This window comes from Corticium candelabrum, chromosome 21, assembly GCF_963422355.1.
Source record: "Corticium candelabrum chromosome 21, ooCorCand1.1, whole genome shotgun sequence".
Lineage (NCBI taxonomy): Eukaryota > Metazoa > Porifera > Homoscleromorpha > Homosclerophorida > Plakinidae > Corticium > Corticium candelabrum.
Genome location: NC_085105.1, coordinates 1,295,342 through 1,305,000, shown reverse-complemented (window position 1 = coordinate 1,305,000; position 9,659 = coordinate 1,295,342). Strand labels below are relative to the sequence as shown.

Sequence of the window (9,659 nt, the reverse complement as noted above, 5' to 3'; positions counted from 1 at the left end):
CTAATTCTTGTTTGCCGCATCGAGCCTCCGATTTTCGCTTCCCGAGCTTTTCGTGATTGTCAATGCGAATCGACTGCTGTTGTATGCAGCATGCAAACCAACACCTGGGGAGACGTCACAGTCAAGGGTGGCGTCGCCCATGTGTGAGCACTATAGTTGTTTTGAGCGTCTGTAGAGATGGTTGGTAGTCTGATGCATGCGTTGCATGATGCATGCGTTACATGCACGTGCATGCACGTGTTTTGTGCTGCTAAAGGAAACCCTTGGGTGTCGCTTGGATGGATTTCGACAGCGAATCTTGGTTGTGCAGATAACCGCGTTTCGCTTGACTTGTATGTACGTGCAGGTGGTCGGGCGTTTTCTTTCGTGTAGACGTCATGCTGTACGCGTATACGGGTGTCGGTCATGCTTCTTCCGGGTCGGGTTTCATTTGTTTTTGTTTGTGTAGCAATCTAGGCCGTCGAAGAAACAGCAGTTGTGTCGGCACACTCCTGAAGCATACAGGACGATGGCTGTTTAATTCGATTGCACCTTGTACATCTGCTAGATGGTTAATTAATTATTATTAATTGTGACCTGTTAGCCTCGCGTGGCCAGACTATATCGCCGCGTTACGAGGGTCTGGGTACGCGAGACCAACCTTTAGTGTTACAATGTGCTAATATTTTCTTGTAGGAGACACCAGTCTGCAGATTCCGTGGTGAAAGAATTCGCACTGATGCAAAGCCTTTCTTCCACGTGAGTAGAATTGCCTACTTTAGTAAATATTCATAAATATTAATTAATTAATTAAACTGTGTGGTAGGTGTACTGTGCAATGCTAATATAGTTAATATTCATAAATATTAATTAATTAATTAGACTGGTAGGTGTACTGTACGATGCTAATATTCAATGAATATTACGTAATTAGATGGTGTGTGTTAGGTACTATGCTAATTCACCTTGCTACCGAGATCAACTCAACATCAGGTTTATATATCATTCAGTCGCATTCATTCGCTGATCATTATTTATTTGGTCACGTGTTACGCCATTGCCTAGCAGGTCGGTCATACATATGTCACGTGACCGGCCACCATTCATTTACTAATTAGCCAGTCTGGCTGTTTTGCACAAATACTTATTACGTTCGTGATCCTTCAATTTTTCTCTAGCAATCCCGAATTAGGGTTAAAGATACCCGACCAGCTTCAGGTTATCCAACATATGTGAGTTAGGCATGTTGCCTGTAGCATGTCATCGATACATTTTGTTAATTAATTAATGTGGCTGTAGTTATGAAGACAAGCTTGGCAGACTTTACGAGAGAACAATAGATGTTGAACAAGCAGAGCAACTGGAAAAGCTACTACAGTATAACATTTCCTTGGCATTTCGATTCATTTGTAAATGATCGTCGGTGTGATTGACTAGGTCGTCAACCGAGTGTGACTGCGAACTCGAAATTATCACCAAATGGCTGTTGGGTAGAGGACGACCAACTCGTGTGGCTTGCTATGTTGACAACACGGTCATGTTGTCAGTCACACTAGAAGGTTATTAATATTTATTCAATAATGCCCACACATGCAATAATGTCTGACGATTGTGTATATGCCAGGTGATAGATGTGGTGTATTGTCAACAGACGGTGGCAATTTTTCGTGCGCTCAACGTTCACTCGACGAGGAATCGTGTGTTCTCGCTTGCAATCCCGGCTATACTTTACATCACAGCAACAGTCACTCGAATCATTTTGTATGCAATAAATCTGACGGATGGGAGAGTGGAATCCCATACTGTGAGGCTATTGATTGTGGTCCCTTTCTACTACCCAAGCATCATCCTGGCTCAGTGACCTGCTCGGGAACAAAGCTTAACGATGAGTGTGTAGTTTCATGTTTGCTTGGATATGATTTGGATGAACCATCTGTACCAACGTGTCAGGAGAATGGCATATGGAGCAATGCTAACATCTCTTGCATTCCAATTACGTGTCCACCTTTGGTACAAATGTTGAGTTTTAATGGACGGACGTTATGTGATTTGATGGATATAATTATGATTAATTAATTAATTATTTAATTATTTATTTATTTCTTATTTATTTATTTAATTATTTATTTATTTAACTATTTGTTTAATTATTTATTTATTTATTTAATTAATTAATTATTTATTTATTCATTTAATTATATTGTGATCTTGCAGGTAATGCTGAATGCGAGTGTAGTGTGTTCAGGAGGCGATCACTTGAACACAAAGTATCATTGCATTGTCACATGTGATGCAGGATTTTGGGCACGAAGCGAGTCATTGTTTGTTACATCGTATGAAACAACCTGTGAATCATCTGGGAAATGGAGTAATGACGTCCTACGATGCATTTCTTTGACGTGTGAGTTACCACAGACGCCGGCAAATGGCAACCGCACTTGCACTGGAGTAGGATTTCTAGACGTAAGTTACAGCAATAAATAACTAAATGTCAGATCGGCTTTTATTGTGTATGTGTGTGTGTGTGTGTGTGTGTGTGTGTGTGTGTGTGTGTGTGTGTGTGTGTGTGTGCATGCGTGCGTGCGTGTGTGTATGTGCGTGTGTTTGTGTGATTCTCTCCATCAGATGTGTAGCTACACTTGTTTGCACGGATTCTATCTCGATGGAGCTCATGACCGTGTGTGTGGCCGAGATGGACGTTGGTCTAACACCGACCCCTTATGTCGGCCGGTTCTATGCGGACCAGTGGTGAGTACATGTAGTGATCACCACAGAACAATTTACTGTGTATTGTCTTACTGATCAATATGAAGGCAAGTGTTAATAATGCCAGAGTCGCGTGTGAGTCTCAGCAGTTTGGTGGTGTCTGTGTCATCACGTGTCGTGTTGGGTTTTGGGTGGACGGTGTGGAGGGTCTCTCTACTTACCAACGAACGTGCACTGCAGATGGAGTGTGGAATGGATCAAGCGTTGTTTGTCGATCGGCTTTGTCTGACGATGTAGTGTTTCCTTCTCATCTTCCTTCACTTCCTCCGACTTCTTCTGTTAGCAGTTTGGTGAGCAATGGAACGTTAGAACTGATTGCTAGTTTGCCTATGAGTGACAATAGATAAGGACATACCTATTGATATGACATGCTAACCGCACAAGTGGCAGCTTGTAGAGATTAATTTCGTATGTGTTTGTGCACTGCTGTAGTTGTTTGCTCTGTTTTATGTTTGGTTTTTTGTTTGTTTGATGCAGAGAAGCAGCTGTATTGCAGCAGTGGTGACATGTGGGTCTAGAGATCGACATCAGTTCACGTGTACGTGTAATGCTGGCTTTGCAGGCAATGGCACGTGCTGTGGGAAAGACACGGATGCCGATGGAAGGCCTGATGTGTCTCTCCCGTGTGCTAACGTTAGTCTATTTTGTGTGGCTGATAACTGTCCGTTTGAGCCCAACAGTGGACAGGAGGACTCAGATGGAGACGGTATTGGTAACATTTGTGATGTGGATGATGACAATGATGGGTTGACAGACATCAATGATAACTGTGATACAGTGGTGAATCCTAGTCAGAACGACACGGATGGTGACGGGTTTGGAGATGCATGTGATAATTGTGTAAACATAGAAAACACAGATCAGACAGACACAGATAGTGATGGCATAGGAGATGCTTGTGATGACGATGCAGACGATGATTGGTTTGATGGTGCCTTGGACAACTGTCCATTCCACTTTAATCTTGGACAGTTGGATGGAGATGGTGATGACGTAGGCGACGTATGTGACAATTGTCCATCAGTGAGCAACGAGAATCAAACAGATTCAGATGAGAATGGACTGGGGGATGCTTGTGATGATGGAATGGATCAAGACAATGACGGTATTATTGATTCGATTGACAACTGCCTTACAATCCCCAATCCTAGTCAGGTAGACTGACTGATGTATGAATGTTCGCTGGATAATCTAGGTTAAATTAAGTTGAATGTGTTAGATTAATACAGACCTGGGTGGTTGGGGTGATGCTTGTGATGATGATGATGACAACGACAATGTGACAGATGAGGATGATAACTGTCAGTTGGTGCGCAACCCTGGACAGGTGCACACGTTTGTTTGTTTGTTTGTTGTTTGTGTTTTCTTGATGTGTGTGTGTGTGCGCGCGTGCGCGTGCACGTGCACGTGCGCGTGTGCGTGTGTGTGTGTGTGTGTGTGTGTGTGTGTGTGTGTGTGTGTGTGTGTGTGTGTGTGTGTGTGTGTGTGTGTGTAGCTCTGTCACTCTACACGGTTGTACAGGAGGATTCTAACACAAATGGAATCGGAGATGCATGTGAAGGTGATCTGGACGGTGACGGCATTTCGGACATTGATGTAAGATTGATACAAATCAATTGACAACATGTTGCATGTATCTTTACTGCAGGATGTTTGTCCCTTGAATGTTCTGATAAGCAAAACAGATTTCAGCAGTTTTACTCAAATCTCTCTTGATCTCATCAAATCCCAACAGAACAGTCCCATTTGGATTGTTAATGACGATGGAGCTGAAATTCTACAGACAGTCAACAGGTGAGCGTTGAGTAACTAAACATACTGAAAAAATGTTACACAAATCTCAGCATTGACGTGCTTACGATAATTTGCTTCAAACTTGTTGTAGTGATCCTGGCATGGTTATTGGGCGTGAGTCGTTTGCTTATGTGGAATACAGTGGGACACTCTACATCGGTGTCAATAATGACGACGACTATGCTGGATTCGTGTTTGCTTACCAAAGCAACAGGTTGGTGGTTATTGTCTTAACTTAATTGATGAGTTCTAGTCAACAACAACCATTTGTATACGTTCTACTTTGCTTGCATAGAAAATTTTATGTGTGCAATTGGAAGAGGAGTCGACAATACTACACGTTTGGCAATCAGTTTGCATATCCACATCCTACTGCTCGTGCTGGCATTCAGTTGAAAGTATATTATCAGCTTATCATACAATTGTTGTAGAGTGTCGATGACTCAGCGTATTGTTTGTCTCAATTTGAGGTTATTGACTCCAACACTGGACCTGGACCTGATCTACGGGACGGAACTTGGAATACGGGAAATGTGGTGAATGAGTCTAGACTTCTCTGGACGAGTGAACCTTTTGGGTGGGAATACGAAACGTCGTATCGTTGGAAACTGACACACAATCCAGACAACGGATACATACGAATTGTATGGACAAACGTATGGTAGACATCAAGTTTCAATAATTAAATTTTCAATTAATTATGTGTGTGCGTGTGATCAGGGATCAACTGTATTAACTGACAGCGGCCCTGTGTATGATACAACACATTATGGTGGTCGTCTTGGCTTGTTTGTGTTCTCACAAGAGAATGTCACTTTCTCTCAACTCAACTATCGATGCTTAGATGTAAGTAAGTTTGCAATTGTATTTTAATCATGTGTCGTAGATTGTTTGCTCTGCTACAATGTAACAATTAAACATTAGCTAATTAATATGTATTTAATTAATTAATAATTTGTAATTCATAATTAATTAATAATTAATATATTTACTATGTATATGCATGTTGTCATGTGACCAACAAGGTTGCAGTGATTGTTGACTAAGGCATGAGTCATAACATCTGAACTGATTATCAAATCTGTAATTGACAGACTGGCTGCTGTGTTTGTTGTGTTGAGTTTGATGTCTTCGTAGTAATACAGTTACAGCGATCATGTTTATAGAATACCGACTTTGCGTTGACGTACGATAACGTGACATCTGGAGCGGTCGCAGGCACATACGGTGATCTCGACATCACAAATAGTACGTTCACTTTGGGAGCTTGGATCTTCATCAATCAGTGCAAGTTAGTGTGTGTGTGTGTGTGTGTGTGTGTGTGTGTGTGTGTGTGTGTGGGTGGGTGGGTGTGTTTTGCTTATTACCATTGTTTATATGCTAGTCGGTTAACTTGCAACTTTGTGAGAACAACCGACTTTGGTTCAGTATTTCTCCCATCTCTTGGGCCGTTTTTTCAGTCTACACAAGATGACTTTGACTGGAGTTTTGTTGCGAATGCATCAACTCCTTCTAGAAACACGGGACCGTCATCAGAACACACGGGAAATGGTGGAAACTACGCATTTATTGAAGCATCATTACCTCAACAACCTGGAGATCAGGTACACTGATGTTGTGTGTGCATTCATGTGTCTGGTCATTTGTTTGTGCTTGCATGTTAATGTAGAACAATAAATAAAATTATTAATTAATTGATAATAAATAAATAATTAGCTAATTATAATAAAAAATAAAAAATATATAATTAAAGGGAACTCGCACGCAAAAACAAGTTGCTTTTAAAAGATAGCTTTGTCTTCGAGAAAAATTCAATGGTACCCTAGTCATCAGCCAAAGCAACTGCCTAAAGGAGAAATCACATTTTGAATGCTCCCAGACGACGATGTGCGCGAGGTATGACGTCACTGAGGTCAACCTGGAGCGTTTTGTATTGGAAAAATCTTGAATAGTGCAACGTGACTTTCTACATCAAATCGCCTGATTGGAGACAACACTTGAACATTCACCTTTACAGTGAGGTAGGTGTAGTTTCGTAGCAATGAGAGAAAAACACTGGAGGCATTCGTTATGATGTCTCATGCGCGTAGGTCTGGAACTCCGAGGAAACACTTCATCAACTTTCGCTTTGCCGTGTTCTCTTAGTTTACGTCTCTTCTAGTCAATCTGAAGTTTCCTACTCCAATATGAGATATCTAACGTTCTTAGTGTGCCGCTGACTTGTAATGTTTGTCGTAAATGTGCCTGGAACGGAGAAAGAAGTCTGTTTAGATTTCCATTTGATCGAGCGTGGTTGAGAGAGTGGATTCTGCGTTTGAGGCTAATAGGGAGGCAGTCGGACCACATTCCAGAGTATGCGTAGCTCATTTTCAGTCGGATTGCTTTGAGAGAGATTTTAAAGCATAGCTAGTGAGTGGGTTAGGGTTAGAGTAACGACAGATGTTTAAGAGCATTGTAGTTTCCTACCTGTTCCAGTCTTTTTACAGCACTACATGTTAAGCGGAAGTTGATGCGATGTATCCTCGAGGTTCCAGACCTACGCACAAGAGAAATCATAACGAAAATGCCTCCAGCGTTTCCTTTCATCGCTATGAAGCTGCACCTAAATTACAGTGAAGGTGAAGGTTCAATCAAGTGTTGTCTCCAATCAAGCGGTTTGATGTAGAGAGTCACATTGCACTAATTGAGATTTTTTCAATATAAAACGATCCAAGTCAGTCTCCTGTGACGTCATGCCTCGTGCACCTTCTTTGTCTGGAAGCATTCGAAACACGATTTCTTCTTTACGGAGTCGCTTTGGCTAGCGACTAGGGTACCATTGAACTTCTCGAATGCAAGGCTATTTTTCAAGAGCAACTTGTTTTTGCGTGCGAGTTCCCTTTAGTAATTAGTAAGTAATTAGTAATTAATATATTATAAAGTATACATAATTAATTACCTTTAACATTTGTTGACTAGGCTGTGTTTGAGACGGCTTGTTTTCCATCCAGTCCTACTTGCACGTTGACCTTTTGGTACCATTTGTATGAGATAGAGTCACAAAAGCCTGAATACATCAACAGATTCAACACATTCATGGGGTCACTTGATGTTGCGGTAAAAGAAGGAGTTGAGAGCTGGCAAACTGTATTCTACGTGGAAGGAAATCACGGAGATCAGTGGCATCAGGCGGTTGTTAACCTTTCTGTGAGTCAAAATTATTTTTTATTAATTATTTAAATAATCATGATGCAAATGTGTTGGATATGTCAAACACATGCAGGACTTTACTGGTGGCATAACCGTCCGAGTAACGGGAACTCGTGGATATCTCTTCTCATCTGACTTGGCCATTGATGATGTCACGTTCAGGTAATGACATATTCAATCAGTATTTGTACATATATACCGTATTTCCTTGAATAGTAGCCTGTAGATTTTATAAGTTTGTAAAAATAGTAATCCATGGATCTTGTTAGTTTGTAATAATAGTAACTTGTGGATCTTATAGTTTGTAAAATAGTAACCCGTGGATCTTATTAGTTTGTAAAAATAGTAACCTGTGCTCTACCCATTGTCTTGGATGTCAGAGATCAAAAAGGTAACACAGCATGTTGTCTGACAGAAGAGAAGAAGATGAAGACAATGATCATGGCAATGTGGACATTATGGTTTTTATGATGAGGACAGTGAGTAAACTACTGGTAATTAAATAGGGGTTGTGGTAAGGTAACAGTTTTGCATGCATCAAGAGTGTGTTCCTCTAATACTTGCATAGGATTTTACTTCAACTTGAATGATAGTAGACGTTGAAAAAATAGTAACCCCTGCCCATGCTTGATTAGTAACCCGTGGTTTGGATCAGTTTGAAAAATGGTAACCCACAGGTTACTATTTGAGGAAATACGGTATTAATAAATTAATAATAATTGTATATAACAGTGATGGTTGTGGTTTATCGTCTCGATGTTCTGTTCTTGGAAATAAACCGATATTCGGTACCTCATCCGGGTCTGGTGAGATGTGTGTGTGCACGTGCGTGTGTGTGTGTGTGTGTGCGTGGTGTGTGTGTGTGTGTGTGTGTGTGTGTGTGTGTGTGTGTGTGCACGTGCGTGTGTGTGTGTGCGTGGTGTGTGTGTGTGTGTGTGTGTGTGTGTGTGTGTGTGTGTGCGTGGTGTGTGTGTGTGTGTGTGTGTGTGTGTGTGTGTGTGTGTGTACACGTGCGTGTGCATATGTGTGCACGTGTGTGTGTGTGTGTGTGTGTGTGTGTGTGTGTGTGTGTGTGTGTGTACATGTGCATGTGCGTGGTGTGTGTGTACCGCATTGTGTGTAGCCCCATATCCATTGTAGGTATCTATACTGGTATCATAGATGAGAAACTTCACGTTGGTCTCTCTGGCACGTCAGATGTTATGAGTATAGCTAACGTACCGTATCTCACATGGACTCACGTCGCCATGCAATATGACCGCCAAGTCGGAACGCAGTCGCTCTACATCAACGGTCAGTTGAACCAGACGAGCTCAACACTGTTTGCTGATGTACTCGCCAAAGAGTCGTCGCTACTGATCGGACAGAATGGCTCAACAGTGCTGGATGGCGCGTGGATTGATGAAGTTGTTCATGATTGTTCAGACACTTGTGTTAGTATTTTTCAACTTGTTTTATGTAGGTACAGCTGTGGGACGCAGCCGTTGATGTATCTTCGACTTACAATCGTTATTTGACGGCAGATCAGACACCAAATCTTATCAGATATTGGAAGTAGGTTGACAACGAAGATAACATATGATTGTGTGTTAATTTTAATTATTATACGAGTTTGTGGTGTGCACGTGTTTAGATGTGATGAAGGGTATGGATATTTCTTGACGGATACAACGGGCACCGTCAATGCCAGTCTCCCTATTGGTGGACCGAAATGGGTGGCATCGTCACTAGAACTGGAGAGCAAGTGGCTGTCGCCATGATACAAGAAATGTAATAAGTAAGGTACATGTACACTGTACTGTATATATTCTATAAGTTGTAGTGTATACAGTGACTGATCGAGTAAGGATCAGTATGGCTTGTAGAGAACCAAGTTCTACGTCTAGTGTGCATTTCTTTATTCTCCACCAGCTAATCCGGTTGAAGTTGTC

General features: G+C 41.5%; 1 protein-coding gene across 1 annotated transcript in view; it reads left to right on the top strand.

The window, feature by feature from the left end:
• LOC134196802 (uncharacterized) overlaps window positions 1-9,616 on the top strand; it is a 20,360-nt gene extending 10,744 nt beyond the window's left edge. Inside the window, exons 28-54 of the mRNA XM_062666023.1 lie at window positions 1-143; window positions 449-550; window positions 676-738; window positions 928-972; window positions 1,158-1,211; window positions 1,279-1,356; window positions 1,417-1,538; window positions 1,604-1,989; window positions 2,194-2,442; window positions 2,605-2,727; window positions 2,793-3,035; window positions 3,223-3,900; window positions 3,965-4,072; window positions 4,267-4,341; window positions 4,394-4,539; window positions 4,631-4,753; window positions 4,835-4,937; window positions 5,010-5,195; window positions 5,260-5,385; window positions 5,706-5,830; window positions 5,924-6,143; window positions 7,498-7,725; window positions 7,802-7,890; window positions 8,461-8,534; window positions 8,869-9,134; window positions 9,191-9,282; window positions 9,362-9,616. The exon at window positions 1-143 is cut by the window's left edge and continues 35 nt beyond it. Of these exons, the coding sequence (XP_062522007.1) occupies window positions 1-143; window positions 449-550; window positions 676-738; window positions 928-972; window positions 1,158-1,211; window positions 1,279-1,356; window positions 1,417-1,538; window positions 1,604-1,989; window positions 2,194-2,442; window positions 2,605-2,727; window positions 2,793-3,035; window positions 3,223-3,900; window positions 3,965-4,072; window positions 4,267-4,341; window positions 4,394-4,539; window positions 4,631-4,753; window positions 4,835-4,937; window positions 5,010-5,195; window positions 5,260-5,385; window positions 5,706-5,830; window positions 5,924-6,143; window positions 7,498-7,725; window positions 7,802-7,890; window positions 8,461-8,534; window positions 8,869-9,134; window positions 9,191-9,282; window positions 9,362-9,488 (4,374 nt within the window). The 3' untranslated portion in view covers window positions 9,489-9,616. The remainder of the gene's footprint in view (window positions 144-448; window positions 551-675; window positions 739-927; window positions 973-1,157; window positions 1,212-1,278; window positions 1,357-1,416; window positions 1,539-1,603; window positions 1,990-2,193; window positions 2,443-2,604; window positions 2,728-2,792; window positions 3,036-3,222; window positions 3,901-3,964; window positions 4,073-4,266; window positions 4,342-4,393; window positions 4,540-4,630; window positions 4,754-4,834; window positions 4,938-5,009; window positions 5,196-5,259; window positions 5,386-5,705; window positions 5,831-5,923; window positions 6,144-7,497; window positions 7,726-7,801; window positions 7,891-8,460; window positions 8,535-8,868; window positions 9,135-9,190; window positions 9,283-9,361) is intronic.
• The last annotated feature ends 43 nt before the right edge of the window (window positions 9,617-9,659 follow it).